Below are 24372 nucleotides of genomic sequence, written 5' to 3'. Positions count from 1 at the left end.
CATCCACTTTTGCTTCCCCTACTAATTCTTCCCGGTTTGTGAGCAGCAGGTCAAGAATAGCTCCCCCCCCTAGTTGGCTCCTCTAGCACTTGCACCAGGAAATTGTCCCCTACGCTTTCCAAAAACTTCCTGGATTGTCTATGGACCGCTGTATTGCTCTCCCAGCAGATATCAGGAAAATTAAAGTCACCCATGAGAACCAGGGCGTGCGATCTAGTAGCTTCCGCAAGCTGCCGGAAGAAAGCCTCATCCACCTCATCCCCCTGGTCCGGTGGTCTATAGCAGACAGTGAGGACCACTGCCTCAAGAGAGAATCCTCCTTATACTCATCATACTCTCGTCCTGACTCTTCTCTTTGGAAATTTGTCTGTGTCTAAGCTCTAATGTGCCTGTTCATGTTATCATACAATACTGAAACCTCACTTGTCTTTTAATCATGTGCCCTAACCTGCTTCTGCTCTACTCTATCCAAGGCAATAACATGGTTTGGGGACATTGTTAAAACAACAGGTCCCAATTACGCTATTGGATGGAAGCATGTTTTGAATGTGAGATGGAATATCTGCACAGTTACTGGGTCTCTACCTCCCACCTGAAGAGCAGTGGTTTGCTGGATGACATGTGCTCTACATCAGATGGCATTTGATTCCTTTTAGTTTTAGCTTAAGTAAAGTTTAGCTTTCTAAAAGGAATGAATTATTTTTTTCTACTGTGAATGTCAGCCAGTGAGTGCCCCCTGGTTCCCTTCGTTGTCACATATTTCCTCCTGGAGGAGTTTCCTCAGACTCCTCTATGTGTCACAGCCAGCCACCCCAGGCTCCCATCAGTGCTAAGAGTCTGGGTAACAGGCAAGAGGAAATGCAAACTCTTATTGATTAGAAGAAATTTTATATAATTGGCATTGCTGAAACCTGCTGGGACAATTCACATGATTAAAGTATTAAAATCACTAGTTACAACTAGGGTTGCCCCTTCCCCGAGGCCACGCCCCCTGCACTGGCCCTTCCCCAAGACCCTGCCCCCCGCTGACTACATTCCCCCTCCCTTGGTGGCTCGCTCTCCCCGACCCTCACTCACTTTCACTGGACTGGGGCAGGGGGTTGGGGTGCGTGAGGAGGTGAAGGCTCTAATTGGGAGTGCGGCCTCCAGGGTGGGGCCAGAAATGAGGAGTTCAGGGTGCGTGAGGGAGCTCCAGACTGGGGCAGGGAGTTAGGTGCCTGAGGGGGTGAGGGCTCTGTCTGGGGGTGCAGGCTCTGGGGTAGGGCCAGAGATGAGGGGTTTGGGATGCAGGAGGGGGCTCCAGGCTGTGGGATGTGGCAGCGGGGTTCAGGGTGTGGGAGGTAGCTCTGGGCTGTGGCAAGGAGTTGGGGTGAAGGGGGGTGAGGGCTCCATCTGGGGCTGCAGGCTCTGGGGTGCAGGAGGGGGCCATGGGTTTGGGGGGGCTCAGGGCTGGGGCAGGGGGTTGGAGCTTGGGGTTGGGGCACAGACTTACCTCCGGTGGCTCCTGGTCAGCAACTCAGTGGGGGGTGCTAAGGCAGGCTTTCTGCCTGTCCTGGCTCCGCAGTGTGCCCCAGAAGTGGCCAGCAGGTCTGGCTCCTAATCGGAGGCGTGGCAGGCTCTCGTCCACAGGTTCCCAGCCAGTGGGAGTGCGCAGCTGGTGCTTGGGTAGCACCCCCGCCTAGGAGCCAGACCTCCTGGCCCCTTCCGGGGCGCAGCGCAGAGCCAGGACAGGTAGAGACTAGCCTGCCTTAGTGCCACAGCACTGCCGACCAGACTTGTATGTGCCCAGTCCATGGTGCTGACCGGAACCACCAGGGTCCCTTTTCTACTGGGTGTTCTGGTTGAAAACCAGACACCTGGTCACCCTAGTTACAACTGTAGTGCATTGAAAACTGAATTGAAATTGTAAGCTATCACTTTAAATGCTCAGGGGTTTTCCTGGTCCTGCTTGTGGGCTATGGGGCCCGGTAGGGAAGTGTGTAGCTACTTTGTCATTAGGTTTAGTGACTTTTTGGTTTCCCTAGTGAAAAAATAAGTGTCAAACTGACCAGTGACAAATCTAGCGACTTTCACTGCAAATTACAGTGACATTCAGAGAAAGAAGTCACCAATATATATAATCACAAAATCATTCAGAAGCAGCTCAATACTATTAATAAAATCCATTCCATGTTCTTCTTACTACATTCTTTTGCACACCAAGTCAATGTCATTATGTCTCAACTGAGCATGTCCTTGGAAGGAATCACACTCCAGGGCTTCTTGGGCTAAGATCACTATAATCTGCAGGTGAAGAAAAGTAGTTTCTGGAGGCTAATTAAATACTTTGCTAAAGCCAGATACACTTCGGAGAGAGCTGCACATTAGCCAGGGCTTGTTTTATCCAGATATGTTCTTTGTGATGCAAAGAAAGATGGCTAATGAAGTAGGCAGAGTGGGAGAGGCAAGTTAGCCAGTGAGGAGAGCTGCACAGATGGAAGATGGGGTGGGATGAGACAGGGCCATGTGCCCCAATGGGGCAGGGGCACCATGCCTCCAGGGATGAAGCCCTTACTCCAGGATCAAAGGTGGAGCTAGCTTGATTTCGGCTCCCCTTTACTCCTTCTCCTGCCTTGGCCTGGGGTTAGCTGCCCACCTGTTTTCAGAAATCAAACTCAGGGGTGGGGAAGGGTGCTGGCTAGCAGATTTTTGTTTTTAAATCTACTTTCTTGGCTCCCTGCAGCAACGAGCTCAGGTGAGGCGAATGCCCTCTTCCCCCTGGCTCTGGGCTCTCCCTTTCACTAACCTGTTGACTCAAATCCAGGATGGCAAGAGCTGCAGTGTACAAAGCGCCCTTCCCAATAAGCAGAGGGCTGCCATTTCCTTCTCAATGAGCAGAGGGCACCCTCCTGATAATGACAGTGTACTGTTGTAGTTTGTTGTAGTTGCTTCTGGTGTGCAACAGAATGTAGTAAGAAGAGCATAGAATGGAATCTGGGAGGCAGTGACCATGAGTTGGTTGAGTTCAGGATCCTGACGCAGGGAAGAAAGGTAAGCAGCAGGATACGGACCCTGGACTTCAGGAAAGCAGACGTCGACTCCCTCAGGGAACGGATGGCCAGGATCCCCTGGGGGACTAACTTGAAGGGGAAAGGAGTCCAGGAGAGCTGGCTGTATTTCAAGGAATCCCTGTTGAGGTTACAGGGACAAACCATCCCGATGAGTCGAAAGAATAGTAAATATGGCAGGCGACCAGCTTGGCTTAATGGTGAAATCCTAGCGGATCTTAAACATAAAAAAGAAGCTTACAAGAAGTGGAAGGTTGGACATATGACCAGGGAAGAGTATAAAAATATTGCTCGGGCATGTAGGAATGATATCAGGAGGGCCAAATCGCACCTGGAGCTGCAGCTAGCCAGAGATGTCAAGAGTAACAAGAAGGGTTTCTTCAGGTATGTTGGCAACAAGAAGAAAGCCAAGGAATGTGTGGGCCCCTTACTGAATGAGGGAGGCAACCTAGTGACAGAGGATGTGGAAAAAGCTAATGTACTCAATGCTTTTTTTGCCTCTGTTTTCACTAACAAGGTCAGCTCCCAGACTGCTGCGCTGGGCATCACAAAATGGGGAAGAGATGGCCAGCCCTCTGTGGAGATAGAGGTGGTTAGGGACTATTTAGAAAAGCTGGACGTGCACAAGTCCATGGGGCCGGACGAGTTGCATCCGAGAGTGCTGAAGGAATTGGCGGCTGTGATTGCAGAGCCATTGGCCATTATCTTTGAAAACTCGTGGCGAACCGGGGAAGTCCCGGATGACTGGAAAAAGGCTAATGTAGTGCCAATCTTTAAAAAAGGGAAGAAGGAGGATCCTGGGAACTACAGGCCAGTCAGCCTCACTTCAGTCCCTGGAAAAATCATGGAGCAGGTCCTCAAAGAATCAATCCTGAAGCACTTAGAGGAGAGGAAAGTGATCAGGAACAGCCAGCATGGATTCACCAAGGGAAGGTCATGCCTGACTAATCTAATCGCCTTTTATGATGAGATTACTGGTTCTGTGGATGAAGGGAAAGCAGTGGATGTATTGTTTCTTGACTTTAGCAAAGCTTTTGACATGGTCTCCCACAGTATTCTTGTCAGCAAGTTAAGGAAGTATGGGCTGGATGAATGCACTATAAGGTGGGTAGAAAGCTGGCTAGATTGTCGGGCTCAACGGCTAGTGATCAATGGCTCCATATCTAGTTGGCAGCCAGTATCAAGTGGAGTGCCCCAAGGGTCGGTCCTGGGGCCAGTTTTGTTCAATATCTTCATAAATGATCTGGAGGATGGTGTGGATTGCACTCTCAGCAAATTTGCGGATGATACTAAACTGGGAGGAGTGGTAGATACGCTGGAGGGGAGGGATAGGATACAGAAGGACCTAGACAAATTGGAGGATTGGGCCAAAAGAAATCTGATGAGGTTCAATAAGGATAAGTGCAGGGTCCTGCACTTAGGACGGAAGAACCCAATGCACAGCTACAGACTAGGGACCGAATGGCTAGGCAGCAGTTCTGCGGAAAAGGACCTAGGGGTGACAGTGGACGAGAAGCTGGATATGAGTCAGCAGTGTGCCCTTGTTGCCAAGAAGGCCAATGGCATTTTGGGATGTATAAGTAGGGGCATAGCGAGCAGATCGAGGGACGTGATCGTTCCCCTCTATTTGACATTGGTGAGGCCTCATCTGGAGTACTGTGTCCAGTTTTGGGCCCCACACTACAAGAAGGATGTGGATAAATTGGAGAGAGTCCAGCGAAGGGCAACAAAAATGATTAGGGGTCTGGAACACATGACTTATGAGGAGAGGCTGAGGGAGCTGGGATTGTTTAGCCTGCAGAAGAGAAGAATGAGGGGGGATTTGATAGCTGCTTTCAACTACCTGAAAGGGGGTTCCAAAGAGGATGGCTCTAGACTGTTCTCAATGGTAGCAGATGACAGAACGAGGAGTAATGGTCTCAAGTTGCAGTGGGGGAGGTTTAGATTGGATATTAGGAAAAACTTTTTCACTAAGAGGGTGGTGAAACACTGGAATGCGTTACCTAGGGAGGTGGTAGAATCTCCTTCCTTAGAGGTTTTTAAGTTCAGGCTTGACAAAGCCCTGGCTGGGATGATTTAACTGGGAATTGGTCCTGCTTTGAGCAGGGGGTTGGACTAGATGACCTTCTGGGGTCCCTTCCAACCCTGATATTCTATGATTCTATGATTCTATGATTTTATTAACACTATTGAGCTGCTTCTGAATGATTTTGTTACTATACTTGCCTGTGCGCACGTGTGTGTGTGTGTGTATTAGGGCCGTCGATTAATCGCAGTTAATTCATGTGATTACCTCAAAAATTAACAGTGATTAATGAATCACATTGTTAAACAATAGAATACCAATTGAAATTTATTAAATATTTTTGGATGTTTTCCTACATTTTCAAATATATTGATTTCAATTACAACACAGAATACAAAGTGTACATTTATATTATTATTTTTATTACAAATATTTGCACTGTAAAAATAATAAACAAAATAAATAGTATTTTTCAGTTCACCTCATACAAGCACACTAGTGCAATCTCTTTGTCATGAAAGTGCAACTTAAAAATGTAAATTTTTTTGTTATATAACTGCACTCAAAAACAACACAATGTAAAACTTTAGAGCCTCCAAGTCTATTCAGTCCTACTTCTTCTTCAGCCAATCATGAAGAGAAACAAGTTTGTTTACATTTATGGGAGATAATGCTGCCCGCTTCTTATTTACAATGTCACCTGAAAGTGAGAACAGGCATTCGCATGGCACTTTTTTGTTGGCACTGCAAGGTATTTACGTGCCAGATATGCTAAACATTCATATGCCCCTTCATGCTTTGGCCACCATTCCAGAGGACATGCTTTCGTATTGATGACTCTCATTAAAAAAATGTGTTAATTAAATTTGTGACTGAACTCCTTGGGGGAGAATTGTATGTCTGCTGCTCTGTTTTATCCTCATTATGCCATATATTTCGTGTTATAGCAGTCTCAGATGATGACCCAGCACATGTTGTTCATTTTAAGAATACTTTCACTGCAGGTGTGACAAAACACAAAGAAAGTACCAATATGAGATTTCTAAAGATAGCTACAGCACTCGACCCAAGGTTTAAGAATCTGAAGTGCCTTCCAAAATCTCAGCGGGAGAGATATGGAGCATGCTTTCAGAAGTCTTAAAAGAGCAACACTCTTACGCAGAAACTACAGAACCTGAACCACCAAAAAAGAAAATCAACCTTCTGCTTGTGGCATCTGACTCAGATGACGAAAATGAACATGTGTCAGTCCACACTGCTTTGAATTGTTATCAAGCAGAACCGGTCATCAGCATGGACACATGTCCCCTGGAATGGTGGTTGAAGCATGAAGGGACATATGAATCTTTAGCGCATCTGACGTGTAAATATTTTGTGACGCGGCTACAACAGTGCCATGCCTGTTCTCACTTTCTGGTGACATTGTAAACAAGAAGCGGGCAGCATTATCTCCTGCAAATGTAAACAAACTTGTTTGTCTGAGCAACTGGCTGAACAAGAAGTAGGACTGAATGGACTTGTAGGCTTTAAAGTTTTACATTGTTTTATTTTTGAATGAAGTTTTTTTTGTACATAATACTACATTGGTAAATTCAATTTTCATGATAAAGAGATTGCACTACAGTACTTGTATGAGGTGAATTGAAAAATACTATTTATTTTGTTTTTTACAGTGCAAATATTTGCAATAATAATAAGCATAAAGTGAACACTGTATGCTTTGTATTGTGCGCTGTAACTGAAATCAATATATTTGAAAAAGTAGAGAACATCCAAAAATATGCAAATAAATGGTACTCTATTATTTTTTTAATAGCGTGATTAATCACAATTAATTTTTTTAATTGCTTGACAGCCCTAATATATAATTCTCTGTTGAATTCTCTGGACATTTTTTTTTTAGTGACATTTTTTACACCTTTTGAGTGCTTAAATAGCTACATCTAGTGACTTTTCAGGGTTTGTCTGGTGACTTCATGGTATGTGGAGTTGGCAACACTGCGAAGAGCCAGTAAGTTGGGATGAGTTGTGCCTCTCTGCCTTAGGGAGCAGCCTGCTTTGTCTCTTCAGTTATGTGGTTCTTTTGTGTTATCATTCTGAATGTTAAGCAATAAAGTAGTGTTACTTTGCAACCATCTGGCAAGAGTATTTTATGTTTCTATTTAACTTTGCTGTGTGCATGCCATGAACATAACAACAACCCGTTCAGGAAAGACAGGGTAGGTGAAAAAGGTGAGGAGTGACACTCTACATTAAAGACACCCTTACCTGTTTTAGAGATATTGATAAGTCAGAGGCACAGTATCTCGAATGCACAGGGATCAATGTGCTAACAAGCAGGGGGTACTTTTGTAAGTTATAGATAATTGTCTAACACAAAAGGTATTGCACCCAACATGAGGTAACTATTCTGGGTCTCATTATGATGGATAAAGATGAATTACTCACTGGACTGGAAGTTGGTGGTTGCCATGGGGACCAGTGATCATGACCTGATTACATTCAAAATGGGCACTGGTGCAATCACTGCTGGAATACTGTGTACAGTTCTGGTGTCCACAATTCAAAAAGAATGTTGGTAAATTTTAGAGGGTTCAGAGAAGAGCCACAAGAATGATTAAAGGATTAGAAAACCTGCCTTACAGTGATAGAGGCAAGGAGCTCAATCAAGCAGAGGAAGGTATAACCAGAGTCAATAGCTGGAAGTTGAAGCTAGACAAATTCAGACTGGAAATAAGATGTAAATTTTTAATTAGTGAGTGTAATTAACCATTGAACAATTTACTAAGGGTTGTGGTGGATCTCCATCACTGACAGTTTTTAAATCAGGATTGGATTTTTTTAAAAAGATCTGCTCTAGGAATTATTCTGGGGAAGTGTAAAGGAGTTCTTTCACTGCAGGTGCACCTCCTTTTGGGTACATCTGGGAATGAGCACTCGCCCTGTCTGGCACCCCCTTTTGCTGGTTGCTCAGACTGTGGCCCGTCTCTCTTTGTGATTCAGAATGCTCCATCTTCATGACTCAGCCATCTGTCCAGGTCACTATATAGTCCTCCTCTTCTGAAGTAACAAAGTCCCACCATACACTGTCTTAGATGGTCTTCCATTCCAGATCTCCAGGTCCTGTGCCACTTTCCCCCAGTGGCTGACTGGAGAACCCAGGCTCTCCCTCTACAGTGGGTTCCCACCCTTGAGCCAGCAGCCAAGTTCTGCCAGTTCCATTCCATGATGCTGTTTCCTTGGGCTTCTTCCTACCCAGCCTTTCTTCCCCGCAACTTCTCTGGGTTGACCCTTCTTTCAGGGCTAGGATCCTAGGACTGATCCTCTCCCCTGGGTTTCCTCCTCCTCACCACCTCTCTGTTCCCAGAGAGTGACTGCAGACTCCCTCTCTGCAGCCCTCTGCTGCTGTCAACTTCCTGCCTTTATACTAACCAGCCTGCTCCTGCCTAGGTGGGCTCCGTTAAGCCTGGCTCCCCTTCCAGGTGCAGCCAGGTACCATTATTGGCCTCCTAGGCCCACATTAACCCTGTCAGCACCTGTATGGGCTACACACCTCATCATAGGAAGTTCTATAGCCTGTGTAACACAGGAGGTCAGACTAAACTATCACAATGGTCCCTTCCAGCCTTAGAATCTATGAACCTATGAAAAATAGAGGACAGTCCCAATCAGTATATATATCTTTCTTGATTGTGATATATATAATTACATTTGCTGCCTTCATGAACAAAACTGATTGTGAGGAAAAATTTAGGCAGAAAAATATGCCTGTAAATTGGAAGCTTTTAAGAAGAGTTTTTTTAGCTGGCCAAAAAGACATGATTCCACAATCAAGGAAGAGGACAACTTTGGCTAAAAGCCCAGGTGGGTTCAGTGGTGAACTGATGGCAGCATTTAGAAAAAAAAGAACAATATATTACAAATGGAAAAAAGGGGAATTAGAAAGTAATCAGTATAAATTAGAAGCTATAAAGTGGAGAAAATGTGTAAGGAAAGATAAAGACATCAGGGAAAAATCCATGGCTGACAGGGCTAAGAATAACAAGACAGAGTTTTTAAAGTACATTAGGAACCAACAAACTCCTAGAATCCATAAAAATAAATCCATTACTATGCAGAGATGGTAAAAATGTTAATAAAGATGCAGAAATGGCAGAAGTGTTCAATAAATATTTCTATTTTGTATTTCATAGAATCATAGAATATCAGGGTTGGAAGGGACCTCAGGAGGTCATCTAGTCCAACCCCCTGCTCAAAGCAGGACCAGTCCCCAACTAAATCATCCCAGCCAGGGCTTTGTCAAGCCTGACCTTAAAAACTTCTAAGGAAGGAGATTCCACCACCTCCCTAGGTAATGCATTCCAGTGTTTCACCACCCTCCTAGTGAAACGTTTTTCCTAATATCCAACCTAAACCTCCCCCACTGCAACTTGAGACCATTATTCCTCGTTCTATCATCTGCTACCACTGAGAACAGTCTAGATCCATCCTCTTTGGAACCCCATTTCAGGTAGTGGAAAGCAGCTATCAAATCCCCCCTCATTCTTCTCTTCTGCAGACTAAACAATCCCAGTTCTCTTGCCTTTACTCATAAGTCATGTGTTCCAGTTCCCTAATCATTTTTGTTGCCCTCCGCTGGACGTTTTCCAATTTTTCCACATCCTTCTTGTAGTGTGGGGCCCAAAACTGGACACAGTACTCCAGATGAGGCCTCCCCAATGTCAAATAGAGGGGAACGATCACATCCCTCAATCTGCTGGCAATGCTCCTACTTATACGTCCCAAAATGCCATTGGCCTTCTTGGCAACAAGGGCACACTGTTAACTCCTATCCAGCTTCTCGTCCACTGTAACCCCTAGGTCCTTTTCTGCAGAACTGATGCCGAGCCATTCGGTCCCTAGTCTGTAGCAGTACATAGGATTCTTCCGTCCTAAGTGCAGGACTCTGCACTTGTCCTTGTTGAACCTCATCAGATTTCTTTTGGCCCAATCCTCTAATTTGTCTAAGGCCCTCTGTATCCTATCCCTACCCTCCAGTGTATCTACCTCTCCTCCCAGTTTAGTGTCATCTGCAAACTTGCTGAGGGTGCAATCCACACCATCCTCCAGATCATTTATGAAGATATTGAACAAAACCGGCCCCAGGACTGACCCTTGGGGCACTCCACTTGATACTGGCTGCCAACTAGACATGGAGCCATTGATCGCTACCCGTTGAACCCGACAATCTAGCCAACTTTCTATCCACCTTATAGTCCTTTCATCCAGCCCATACTTCTTTAACTTGCTGGCAAGAATACTGTGGGAGACCGTATCAAAAGCTTTGCTAAAGTCAAGGAACAACACGTCCACTGCTTTCCCCTCATCCACAGAGCCAAGTTATCTCGTCATAGAAAGCAATTAGATTAGTCAGGCATGACTTGCCCTTGGTGAATCCATGCTGACTGTTCCTGATCACTTTCCTCTCCTCTAAGTGCTTCAGAATTGATTCCTTGAGAACCTGCTCCATGATTTTTCCAGGGACTGAAGTGAGGCTGACTGGCCTGTAGTTCCCAGAATCCTCCTTCTTCCCTTTTTTAAAGATGGGAACTACATTAGCCTTTTTCCAGTCATCCGGGACTTTCCCCGATCGCCATGAGTTTTCAAAGATAATGGCCAATGGCTCTACAATCACATCCGCCAACTCCTTTAGCACTCTCGGATGCAGCGCATCCGGCCCCATGGACTTGTGCTCGTCCAGCTTTTCTAAATAGTCCTGAACCACTTCTTTTTCCACTGAGGGCTGGTCACCTCCTCCCCATGCTGTGCTGCCCAGTGCAGTAGTCTGGGAGCTGACCTTGTTCGTGAAGACAGAGGCAAAAAAAGCCTTGAGTACATTAGCTTTTTCCACATCCTCTGTCACTAGGTTGCCTCCCTCATTCAGTAAGGGGCCCACACTTTCCTTGACTTTCTTCTTGTTGCTAACATACCTGAAGAAACCCTTCTTGTTACTCTTAACATCTCTTGCTAGCTGCAACTCCAGGTGTGATTTGGCCTTCCTGATTTCACTCCTGCATGCCCAAGCAATATTTTTATTATCTTCCCTGGTCATTTGTCCAATCTTCCACTTCTTGTAAGCTTCTTTTTTGTGTTTAAGATCAGCAAGGATTTCACCGTTAAGCCAAGCTCGTCGCCTGCCATATTTACTATTCTTTTTACACATCTGGATGGTTTGTCCCTGTAACCTCAATAAGGATTCTTTAAAATACAGCCAGCTCTTGTGGACTCCTTTCCCCCTCATGTTATTTTCCCAGGGGATCTTTCCCATCAGTTTTCTGAGGGAGTCAAAGTCTGCTTTTCTGAAGTCCAGGGTCCGTATTCTGCTGCTCTTCTTTCTTCCCTGTGTCAGGATCCTGAACTCGACCATCTCATAGTCACTGCCTCCCAGGTTCCCATCCACTTTAGCTTCCCCTACTAATTCTTCCCGGTTTGTGAGCAGCAGGTCAAGAAGAGTTCTGCCCCTCGTTGGTTCCTCCAGCACTTGCACCAGGAAATTGTCCCCTACACTTTCCAAAAACTTCCTGGATTGTCTGTGCACCGTTATATTGCTCTCCCAGCAGATATCAGGGTGATTGAAGTCTCCCATGAGAACCAGGGCCTGCGATCTAGTAACTTCCATGAGTTGCCAGAAGAAAGCCTCATCCAGCTCATCCCCCTGGTCTGGTGGTCTATAGCAGACTCCCACCACAACATCACCCTTGTTGCTCACACTTCTAAACTTAATCCAGAGACTCTCAGGTTTTTCTGCAGTTTCATACTTGAGCTCTGAGCAGTCATACTGCTCCCTTACACACAGTGCAACTCCCCCACCTTTTCTGCCCTGCCTGTCCTTCCTGAAAAGAAGCAAGATGATGGACTTGTACCACATGGGGATGATGAAGTACTTGCCAGTCCATTATTAATTAAGGAGGATGTTAAACATTTTTAAATCAACAGGCTCAGATAACTTGCCGCCAAAAATCCTAAAAGAGTTGGCTGATGAGATCTCTGGCCTACTGATGTTCATTTTTAATACAGTTTGGAATATGGGGAAAATTTCAGAAGGCTGGTTATGCCTGTATTCAAAGAGGGCAAGCAAGATGACACAAATAACTGCAGGTTGGGAAAAATAGTGGGAAAAACTGATATAGGATTTAACTGATAAATTAAAGGACAGGAATATAATTAAGGCCAGTCAACATGGTTTGGTGGAAAATAAGTATTGTCAAACAAACCTCATTTCATTTTTTGATGAGATTGCAAGTTGCATTGATAAACGTAACTGCATAGGTGTAATATACTTAGGGCTTGTCTATACAGGGAAAAATCCAGAATATATATTGCACAATAGGTATTGCTGAATAGCTATTCCTCAATAGTTTGCTGTGTGAACACACTTACTCTGCATTAAGAGTGCCTTTGTGTGGTTTACCTTAATCCACTTTGGAATTGGATCCACTTTGGCAGTGGATAAACCTAAACCATAAATAGACACTCTTAGTGTGTAATAAGAAGGTCCACACAGGAACTTAGTGTGGAATAGCTATTGCACTTTAAATTCACACCTTAGCTTTATTCTGCATGTTGACAAGCCCTTAGACTTTTGTAAGGCATTTGATTTAATACCACACAACATTTTGATTAAAAAATCAGCACTATACAATATCAACAAAGCACATGTTAAATTGATTAAGAACTGGCTAACTGACAGATCTCAAAAAGTAGTAGTCAATGGGGAATCATCATCAAATTGGTGTGTATTTTTAGTGGGGTTTCACAGACATAGGTACTAGGCCCAATACTTTTCAAAATTTTCATTGATGATCTGGAAGTAAATATAAAATCATTGCTGATAAAATTTGCAGATGATACAATGATTAGCAGAGTGGTAAATAATGATGAGGGCAGGGCAGTTATACTGAATAATCTGGATCACTTGGTAGACTGGGCCAATTCAAGCAATGTGTGTTTTAATACAGCCAAATGCAAAATTATACATCTAGGAACAAGGAATGCTGATCACACCTGCAGAATGGGGGACCATATCCTCGAAAGTAGAGACTCTGAAAAGGATTTAGGGATCACAGTGGACAAGCAACTGAACATGAACTTTCAGTAATGCTGTGGGGGAAAAAAAGACTAATGCAATTCTTGGATGTATAAACAGGGAAGTAGTGAGTAGGAGTAGGGAGCAGAGATGACATGGTATTTACCAGAAGTGCATTTTACCTGGTAAAATCATGGGAAAAACTAGTTAGTCACAGTTTAAGGCATTTTCTATTTTAAAAAAGTTTTCATTAATGCACACTACATTCTACTTTGTTTTAGTTACATATTCAAGTTGTGGTGTCATAAAGCAGTAGATTTGTAGATTAATTTAGAGTTGTACAAATAAAATGTAAACCTGCAGTGAGTGTAATACTAATATATATAATTATAATACTGAACATTTGACTGTCTATACATTCTGGTTCGGAATTTTCTCAAGGAAGTTGTACAGGTCATGACTCATTTCAGTTTTCAATATTATATAAACAGAAGTCAAAAACATTTGATTATATGAAAATGACAATAATGCAGAGTTGAAGCATTAAGCAATCAGAAGCATGCAGAGTTGCAAACTACTAGTCCGGGTCCACTTGGCCATACAGCATTCTGTAGCAGAAGACCAACTTTGAGGTAGTGGATAGACCGCACCTATTCCTCAGTTTTGAATGAATGTATTCAAAGTTTGAAAAGATTCGTTCTGTGCTTGCTGAACTTGCTGGCCACTGATGCCATTATTTTTCACAGTTTAACCCAGGTTTAAGCTAGTATGTACCCTGTCCTAAACTAGTTTTTCCCTGGAAATTGCCAACCCTGGTAGAGAGGTGGTTTTACCTCTGTACATGGCATTGCTGAGATAAGTACTTGAATACCATATCCAGTTCTGGTGTCCACATTTTTTAAAATGATGTTGGAGAATTGGAAAGGCTGTGGAGAAGAGCCACAAATTTGAGAGCTGGAGAAAATGCCTTACAGTGAGAGATTTATCAGTGAGAGAGCTTATCAAAAAGAAGACTGAGTGGTGATTTGATTATGGTGGATAAGTAACCTTCATGTGGGAGAAAATGCTGGGTACTCAAGGGCTCTTTAATCTAGAGAAAGACAGAACAAGAACTGGAAGTTGAAGCCAGACAAACTCAAATTAGAAATAAGGCACAAAATTGTAACAGTGAGGGTGATTAACCACTGGAATAAACTACCAGCGGTGGATTCTCCATCCCATATCAGTGCTGAATACCTGTCTAGAAGATATGCTTTAGTCAAACACAAGTTATTGGGCTCAATACAGGGATCAGTGGATGAAACTGAATGGTCTGTTCTATACAGAGGTCAGTCTAAATGATCTAAAGGCCTGTTACGGCTTTAAGCTTTATGAATCTATGACACACACTCCTTCCTTTGCTGAACTCTCATGTAAAACCCCTTATAGCACTGTTTAAAGTGATGGAAGCAAGGAATCCTGACTGGATGTTGTGTCCCCGCAGGGAATGAGGTGATTGCAGTGGACTGGAAGGGATTGAAAGATGTGGATCAGATCAATATGGACAGCACCAGCTCATTGCATGGCAGCAGCATCCACCGACCCTCCACTGAGGTGAGTGCCCATCCTATGCTTAGGGGGAGAAGACTAGAAAGTCTCAACCCCACTGAATACATATAAAGAGTCTGGGGTCACCAACCTCAGCTGGGAAAGGCACAAAAGTCTTACTTGCACTAAAGACTTTGGGGCATCAATTTTCAGAAGTATCAGGGGATAGCCGTGTTAGTATGTATCCACAAAAACAACAAGGAGTCCTGTGGCACCTTAAAGACTAACAGATTTATTTGGGCATAAGCTTTTGTGGGTAGAAGAAGTGAGTTTTTTACCCATGAAATCTTATGCCCAAATAAATCTGTTAGTCTTTAAGGTGCCACTGGACTCCTTGTTAATTTTCAGAAGTGAAAGCTTTGATTTTCAGTTCCTAGAGTAGAACATTAAAAGTAGCTCAGGGTGAGTCTGAAAACCATTTCAGTCTGAATTGCTTGAGTGCTGGCTTAGATGGGAGGCCCTGGCATAGAACAGATCTACACTGTTGTGGGGAAATAAATGCAGTGGAAAAATTAACCACGCATTGTGTTTGGATCAGAACCAAGCCTGAGACCTGCTTTATTTAAGTATGCGCCTACAGAGAGAGTCAGCCGGAGCTGCTCTGCCATGAACAGAAAATACAGGAGTTTATATAACCACAGATTGAAAACCACAATCTGTTAAGCACATTTCCTTCAACAGCATTTTCCTTATTTGGCATATAGTGCAAGCTTCAAAGGTAGCTTTGCCTTATTTGGAAAAAAGCAAAACAAGTTTTACCTGTTATTGACACGTGCTTCCTTTGTGGTTAACGGTCTTTTCTAACTTCAAGCGGTTGTGGTTACATTTTTAAGCTGAGCTGTTGCTATCTGCCTCTTAATAGAATTTTCCTCACCCTCTTATTTTGCTTTATACACACAGTTAACTTGACCAAAGTTTTAGGCCTATTAGTTTAGGCCCATTAGATTTTTCTTCCACATTCCCCCCTTTGGTGCCATTTTTTTTTTGGCACCACTAATTGGGCCTAAACTTCCATAGCCATCAGCCTGTTAATTTCCTCCTTTTCGTTCTCATGTTCTTTTGCCCAAGCAGTGTCATACATTTCATTTACAATCATTAGTGCCACCTGCTTCCTTGCACCGAGGCTGTCAGGTTTAGGGCTGGACAGGCAATGGTAAATACATCTTTTATAACAACAATAACACAATCCTATGCTAAACAGCAGTAAAAGCAACAACATTCCCATGGCGATAATATGATGTGGTTGGGATTGTCGAATAGCTTTAGTTACAAAACACAATACATCAGTTTTGGTACAAAAAGTAGACATTCTATAGGCAGTATAAAAGGCATTTTTTTCAGCTTGATATATATTTTGGAGCACGTGAATTTGTCCCTGTAATTCGGAAATTTTCTGAACCTTAGGTAAAATTGAAAGCAAATTTTGGAATTGGTCAGGTACTAAAGCAGTCCAGTTAAAGGGTATCTGGAACCTGAGGGCTAATTGTACAGTGTTATCCGCAGGCCAATAAATGACATGATTGCCTGCGGCTGTGGTGAGATTAAAATGTACGTCATTCAAGGTGGTAGTCTCAACATGCACATAGCTATTATTAGTTTGGAAAAGTAAGTGTCCTGTCAGGATAATTCTGTGTCCCATACCCTCCCAACAAATGTTGTCACGAATGGTAACAACCTCTCCTGATTTTAGTTTACGTACACACTGAAGTTGAGGGGGTTCTAACGGCCAAAGTGTCCATTGGCTTCCAACCCCTAGCCAAATGTCGGGTGTTACTCCAGGAGCACTGACTATGAATTGGTTGGGCAGACCAGGTAGTTTAAGTTCCCAAATGAATTATCCAGTCCCACATGCATCCTCCCCACGGACCCAGCAGGATTCAGTAGGTGGGAGCCCATATCCCTTTGATTGGCCTGTAGGCTTGGAAGGAGCACTGTGAACATCTGCATTTCCACGCAGAAAATCTCCAAGTATGTCTCCACGGCCACAGATTAGGTGGAACTCCTGAGGTATTTGTAAGGGCAGTAGGCCATGCCTGATGTTCAAGATCCCTTTGAATGGCCATAAGCTGGTCATTCAGAAAATCCTGAACCTCCAAACAAGCCAGATCCCACTGCAATACCTTTCCAGCGTTGGTGATACCCAGTACCATTTCTGTTAACAGCTTTTGAGTCATTGAACTAAGGGCGGAGATAACACGTAATTCGCCAACACTGGCCTGAACCTGGGCTAGCTGTGCTCCAGTAATAAGGCCCATGGCTTTTTCCAACTGTCCCAATTTTTCCTCATGTTGCTGACCTTTATAGATATTCCAGACTGCAGCTACGCTATTTGCCCCATCCCATAGGTGTCCGGCTAAGTCCCTCCTTTTTCTAGCGGAAATCCAGGTCCGTTGCTGTGCCAGTCGAATGGCAGCTTCTTTTGAACAATTAGGATATATACAGGTAATCTGAAAACTAGATAAGGGTAGTGTAAATTTTACAGTCCCTAATGTAGCATTAATTACAGTCCATCGAAACTGCAACCCATCTCTTTTTGATGAAGTATTATACCACATTTGATGGCTGAACACCTGTATATACTTTTGAGAGGCCTCAGCATCAATATCGTAGGACGGGGTGTACTGCAATATAGTGCAGTTTAAATTAGTAGTTATTGGGACATATTCAGTACAGGAAATTTTTTCAGCAGAGAAGCAAACTTTTGGGGTATTTGTTTGATTATTTACTAGTTGGGTAACCAAATAACAATAAGGGCCTTTTTGATTTATCAGGCTACAAACTCCGGGAATGGCCATCATATCTGTCCCGCCATGGGCCCCATCAATTTCAATTTTCAACTTTTGGGGCTCAGTGGCAGTGATATCATATATTTCTATTTCCACCACCCCATCTGTTCTCCACTCAATCATTCGCTTATATGAACGGTCCTGAACCTTGAAAAATAATTTCTCTGAGCAAAATTTCCATAAATCACTTAAATGTGAAGGTTTTGGCCATTGGGCTTCATTTGAATATATGGTATCGTCTACATTTGGGTAGGTTGTGGGGGCAGTGGTGAGGTTAATGGAGGAAGGGATGGTGGGTTTGGTGGTTGTGGTAGCAAGGCATTTTTGATATTCATTGTCTGGAAGCCAATTAGGGAGGGCAGTGCAAGGTGAAGGCACTTGTCCAAAAACACAGGGCGCAGCCTGTGGAATAAACCCCAATACCCAATTAATACCACATTCCCAAGAATGGGACCCACAGGTTCCTCCTTGCCAATTTACAACATTCCATCTTTTCCACCAGGGCCAGTTCTTAATGTCTTTTGTGGTCAGAAATTCTTGTACCTTGGCTTCAGCAGAGCGGATGTTCCTTTTCCTTTCTTGGAATCTCCGTGGTTTAGCATCATATAAGGGAGAGGTTACTGGCACTTTATTCGGTTCTTTGGAGGGGTTGTTTATTGGTAAATTGCTGGTGGCTTTGTGCATCCAAAGGAACATAACAGTATCATGAAAATTCAGCAATAGTAGCAAGAACATAGTTCCACATACGAACCAAACAGAAGGCATCAGCCATTTTTGCATCATGGCTGATTCCTTTATTCTGACCGCGGGGTCAGTCATGGCAGTCGGGTGCCAGTGGGTACTAGGCTCTCCACTGGACTTCTAAAGGCTTTGTTTTGACCTTTGATCTCTGTTGTCCCCTTTACCAGCAGGCCTGAAGCCTTAACTGGCTATAAGGGCAAATCACTAGAGGTATCACTGTCTCTTCTTGAGGTAATACCTAGGTTCCCTTTTGGGGCCTGAAGCGGGGTTGTCGTCACGGCCACTCTCGTTGCTTTCAGGAACTGGGTCTGGCGGTTGGAAATCCTCAGCGTCTGGGTTCAAGGGTGGCTTTATTTTCTTGCAGTGGGAGGTGTGTATCCAGTTGACGAGTCCCTTACACTTGACCGCTGTATGGGTGGTCAATAGGATCTGGTAGGGGCCCTTCCAACAGGGTTCCAAAGAAGTCTTTCTTTGATATACCTTAATATAAACCCAATCTCCAGGCTGAAGGGGGTGGCACGGTGTGTCAGCTGGTTCCACCAGGGCACTTTGGACCTGTGAGTGGATAGACCTAATGCAATGAATTAGCGTTTGACAGTATGTTATAACAGTATCATCGTTTAGTTGCAAGTCCAACTGACAAGGGAGTGGGGGAGGGGATGCCAGCATACGCATGGGTCTGGCCATAAGGATTTCATATGGGGATAGGCCATTTTTGCTTGCAGGTGTGCTTCTCATATACATGAGAGCAAGGGGTAGGGCATCAAGCCATTTAAGGCTGGTTTCGGCACAGATCTTAGAGATTTTGTTCTTTAGTTCCCCATTTTTGCGCTCAACCGCCCCTGCACTCTGGGGGTGATGAGCACAATGAAAGTATTGGGTGATGTTAAGAGCCTTGCAAATCTGTTGCATGATTTGGCCTGTGAAATGGGTACCTCATTCACTGTTAATAGAGAGAGGTAGACCAAACCGAGGAATAAAATCCCTCAACAATTTTTTTGCTACGATGAGGGAATCAGCCTTGGCACAAGGGTAGGCCTCTGTCCAACCAGAATACACACAGACACAAACAAGAACATATTCATAAGAACAACATTTCAGCATGTTGATAAAATGGATTTGCATATTTACAAAAGGTCCCCATGGAGTGGGGTGTGCAGCGGGTTTTTTCTGAACTGGTCTGCCACTATTGTGGGCTCAGCAGGTCGGACAAGAATTGCAGTACTGCTGTGCCATAATGGAGAAATTCGGGGCATACCAATGACGCAGTACTGAAGCGATCATCCCCCCTTTGCTCACATGCGCCAATCCATGGGACACACGGACAAGATAGAGGAGCACAACCTTGGGCGCCACCAAGCGGCCATCTGGGGAGCAAGGCATCCAGATGCAAAGTACATCCATCCCACCTCCATCCGTCCTTCTCTGGTTCTGGGGACGAATCTTGCATAAGAGCTAAATCTTGGAGAGAGGCAGGCCTGGGGGGGAACTATGAACTGAGGAAAATAAAATCAAGTGGAGCCAGAGACCCGAAAAGGGCTGCCTGTCTGGCAGTAGCATCTGCCAGTACATTTCCTCTGGTAACATCATCATAAGGTTTTTGGTGAGCAGTACATTTCACAATGGCAATGGCAGAAGGGAGTTGAAGGGCAGAGAGAAGGGCACCAACAAAGGGCCCATTACTAATTTTTGCCCCCGCTTCCCCCCCCAAAGTGAGAAATCCTTGGTGTTTCCATAGTTGCCCATAATCATGAACCACCCCAAAGGCATATCGAGAGTCTGTGTAGATCAGGGGACGTCAACCTATGGCACGCATGCCAAAGATGGCATGCAAGCCGATTTTTAATGGCACACTGCTGCCTGCCGAGTCCCAGCCACCGGCCTCGCTCAGCCCGCTGCCGAACCCAGGCCAGGACCCTGGCAGGCAGCAGCGTGCCATTAAAACTCCTTCCTGCCCCGGCTCGCTCTTCTCCGCCGCTGCTCCCCCCCCACCGGGGCAGGGTGAAGAAGCTTGGTCCTGCCAGCTGCTGCTGCAGAGCAGGCAAGCTTCCCCCTCCCCCGCCTCTTCACCCAGCATGCTGGGTTCCTGCCCCTCCTCCTCTCCCTCCCTGCCTCCGATCAGCTGATGGCCCTTGTGGAGGGGGGAGGGGGAGAAGCGGAGCCTTAGCGTGCTTCCTGCTCTGGGGAGGAGGCAGAGAAGAGGAGGGGACGAGACCTTGGGGAAGGGGGGTGGAATCAGGGCATATCCCCTCCAACCCCCTGCCGTGAGCTGCTCAGGGCAGGGGGCTGGGAGCACCCCCATGACCCCAGCCCACACCCCCCCACGAACTCAGCCCTGACTCCAGCACCCTCCACACATACCCAGCCCCCCCACACCCCTTTCCTGACTCCTGCACCCTCCTCACATGCCCCCAGCCCTCTGCCCTGACTCCTGCACCCTCCTCACACACACCCAGCCCCCACACACCCTGTGTTCTGACTCCTGCACCCCCCACATTCCCATCTGCACCCCTCCCACCAAATGGGAGCTGCCCAAGTAAGCAGTCCACCCCCAAACCTCCTGCCCCAACCCTGAGTCCCCTCCCTCATTCTAGCTCCTGTCCAGACCCTACACCCCACCCCCCAGCCTGCTCCTTCACTCCCAGCCCTGTGCTCAGTGCACTCCCACCCTCAGCTCAGTGCAGAGAGAGAGGAAGAGAATCGGCTAGAATCAGGGAGAAGGAAGGTACCCACTCTATGTGGGCAGGGCCGGGATCCCAGACCAGCAGCGGGCTGAGTGGGGTCAGCACCCAGGGCTGTGGCTGGCAGGAGCCAGCGGACGGAACCCCAAACCAGCAGCGGGCTGAGCCACTCAGCACACTGCAAGTCTGGGGTCCTGGCCGCCAGCCCCGCTCAGCCTGCTGCTGGCCTAGGTGAACGGAACCCCAGGCTGGCAGCGGGCTGAGCAGGCCAGCGACGTAAGATCAGCATTTTAATTTAATTTTAAATGAAGCTTCTTAAACATTTTGAAAACCTTGTTTACTTTACATACAACAATAGTTTAGTTATATAATATATAGACTTATAGAGAGAGACCTTCTAGAAAACGTTAAAATGTATTACCAGCACACAAAACCTTAAATTAAAGTGAATAAATGAAGACTCGGGACACCACTTCTCAAAGGTTGTTGACCCCTGGTGTAGATGGTAACAGACTTGTCCTTGGCTAAAGTACAAGCATGGGTAAGGGCGACAAGCTCTGCGACTTGGGCTGAGTGTGCTCCCGGAAGGGAGTGGGCCTCAACAGGCTTGTGTTAGGAACAAACAGCATAGCCAACCACGAGCAGGCCTGCAGAATTTCTGAGGCAGGACCCGTCTACATAGAATAATAGATCAGGATTATGAAGTGGGGTATCCTTCAAATCAATTCTAGGGGTGGAGAGTTCTGCTGTCTTGGCTAAACAGTCATGAGGTTCTCCCTCAGCTGCCATGGGAAGTAGGGAAGTGGGGTTAAGAACAGGGCAGCGAGTAAGAGTTACATTTGAGGCATTTAAAAGCAGCATTTCATACTTAGTCTGGAGTTAGAGAGGTGCTGGGTTTTGCTTTTTAGAAGTAGGGTGGTCAGAGCATGCGGGACGGCAACACATAAGGGGGAACCGAAAACGAGAGTAGCAGAAGCCTCCACAAGGGAAGTGGCTGCAGCTACCGCCCGAAGACAAGGAGGGAGTCCAGCTGCTACAGGGTCCAAAGATGAGCTATAATATGCTACGGGGCATCATTTGTCACCATGAGTTTGAGTAAGGACCCCCAAGGCTATTCCCTCCTTCTTATGGCAGTAGAGGGTGAAAAGCTTCTGGTAGTCAGGTAAGCCCAAGGCGGGGGACCTGGTAAGAGCCTCCTTAATCTTAGTAAATGCTTCCTCAGCTTTTGGGGTGCACGGAAGGGGTTCAGGGACTTTGTCAAGGGTTAATTCTTGCAGGGGCCTAACAATAGCTGTATATCTAAGAATCCACTGTCGGCAATACCCGGCCATACCTAGGAAGCTGCACATTTGTTTCTTAGTGGTTGGTTTAGGGACCTGGAGGGTGGCTTGTATTTGCGCAGAGGACAAGCATCTCTCTCCAGCTGAAATATCATGTCCCAAATAGTGGATTTTGGGCAGACAGAGCTGCAGTTTAGACTTGGAGGCTTTATGACCCTTCTCGCTAGAGCTTGCAATAGCGTAAGGGAATCAGTTTTAGAGGCCTCTAAAGACGACAATGCCAATAGCAGGTTGTCTACGTACTGGACTAGAGTGGACCCCATTTTGAATTCAATATCATCCAGATCCCTTTTGAGGATCTGCGAGAACAAGGTGGGCGATTCCGTGTAGCTCTGGGGTAACCTGGTCCAAGTGTACTGACACCCTTGGTAGGTGAAAGCAAACAGATATTTACTATCTCTGTGGACAGGGATAGAGAAGAAAGCCGAGCAGAGGTCAACAACCGTGAAATAAACAGCAGAGGGAGGAATATAGGAGAGGATAATAGCAGGGTTTTGGACAACTGGGTAGGTAGGGAGAACAGCAGCATTGACAGCCCGGAGATCCTGGACAAAGCACCAAGTCTGCTTGCCAGGTTTCCTTACAGGTAAAATGGGGGTGTTACATTTACTGACTGTAGGAATAATAACTCCTTGCCAAATTAGGGAGGTAATCACTGGGCGGATTCCCTCTTTGGCCTCCCTTGAAAGAGGGTATTGCTGAACTCTAGGAAGGGGTTTTGTCGGATCTAGGCGAATTTGAACCAGTCGGGCAGTCCTGATGCACCCTACCTGTTTGGCATGCTCGGCCCACAAACAAGGAGGAACCTTGGCCAGCAATTCCTGTTGCAACAAGGAAGGGCTGGGGTCGGTCTCCTCCTCTGGAGCACCCAAATGCAGGACTGCCAGGACCTCATTTTGATGGGGGTCAGGGACATCCTCTTATACCAATAAAATAAAAACCAGCAGGATCTTATTAAAGAGGAAAAGGCAAAATACCACATTTATTGTGAATACAGAAAGAATCATAGTAAGCAGTTAGTTATAGCTATAACATTCCATTCAATCTCATATTTATTCACACATTCATTCATACAAACACACACACACAGGTTCTGCACAGTTGTTATCATAGTTACCAGCCTTAGAGTTGCTCATGCCAAGCCACTGGCCAGGTGGCCTGGACATGAGGAGGGAGCAGGGCCTTGTCAGATGCTCATCTGATGCTCCTGGAAGTTGGTTTGCAGAATCAGACCCCAAAGTTCTCACTTTCTAGAGTCCATTTTTATAGGAATTTCTTCCTATGCCAGTCTATGGGAATTGCTTCATCATGTTATTGCTGAATCAATCAGCAGACGGCACATTCCTGACGGCTCAGTGCTGCCAGATATTATCTTGTTCTTTGGTTCTCCCATTCTTGAGGCTGTTGGGTGGATTCCAGTCTGCCCTCCGGGGATCCTCTGGTTATTTCGACTTGACGCCTTCTTCAGCCGATGGACACTGGATTCTTAGGCTGGCACCTACCTGATCATTCAGTTATTATCCACACCAAGCATCCATCCACAAACATCCTCTATCTCTATTTTAATCACAATTGTTAATACAACAAAAGGGCGGGGAGTCTCTGGGTGCTGTTTCTGTTGTTACAGAGTATTGCTTTGAGTCTCTCTCTGTGTGTGAATTGCTTTGAGAACAAACTCTGTTTTAGAATGTACTAACGCAATTAGCAGCTTGCAAGTTTCACACATAGAGGGAGAGAAACAGTACCAAAAACCAAGAGACCTCTTAATTAGTAATACCCTGGAATTTAAACTATGGGGAATCAAACTCATTTGTGATTTTAATACAGAACTTCTTTAATATGATCCAACAATCCAAATACACACCATCTGGGGTACAATAAATTGTACAATTTAATTTGCACAGCAAGTCTCTTCCCAAAAGGTTAACAGGTGAGCAGGGGCTGAGGAGGAAAGCGTGGTGCTCAGACAGAGGACCGGTAGAGACAGTCAGAGGTGAGAAGACGGGATGGGGAATAGGAGTGTTGCTCACTCCTACTGCATTTACTATTTCGGAGCTTACTGGAAGGGAAGGGAAGTCGCCCGTGCGGAGGGTGGACCA

At 45.4% G+C, this 24372-nt stretch overlaps 1 protein-coding gene across 5 annotated transcripts in view; it reads left to right on the top strand.

The window, feature by feature from the left end:
• Positions 1 to 24372, top strand: part of FAM131B (family with sequence similarity 131 member B) — a 140853-nt gene that overhangs the window by 65473 nt on the left and 51008 nt on the right. For all 5 annotated transcript variants that reach the window (XR_014710949.1, XR_014710950.1, XM_084624022.1 and 2 more), the window contains exon 2: positions 14622 to 14731. Coding sequence is in view for 3 of the 5 variants with exons in the window: in XM_084624021.1 (XP_084480147.1) it covers positions 14622 to 14731 (110 nt within the window). In the remaining 2 variants the exon portion in view is untranslated. The remainder of the gene's footprint in view (positions 1 to 14621; positions 14732 to 24372) is intronic.

This window comes from Lepidochelys olivacea (genome assembly GCF_965140295.1).
Source record: "Lepidochelys olivacea isolate rLepOli2 genome assembly, chromosome: 1".
In the NCBI taxonomy this organism is placed as follows: Eukaryota; Metazoa; Chordata; order Testudines; family Cheloniidae; genus Lepidochelys; species Lepidochelys olivacea.
Note: the sequence above shows the minus strand (reverse complement) of the source record. Positions and strands in the feature narration are given on the sequence as shown.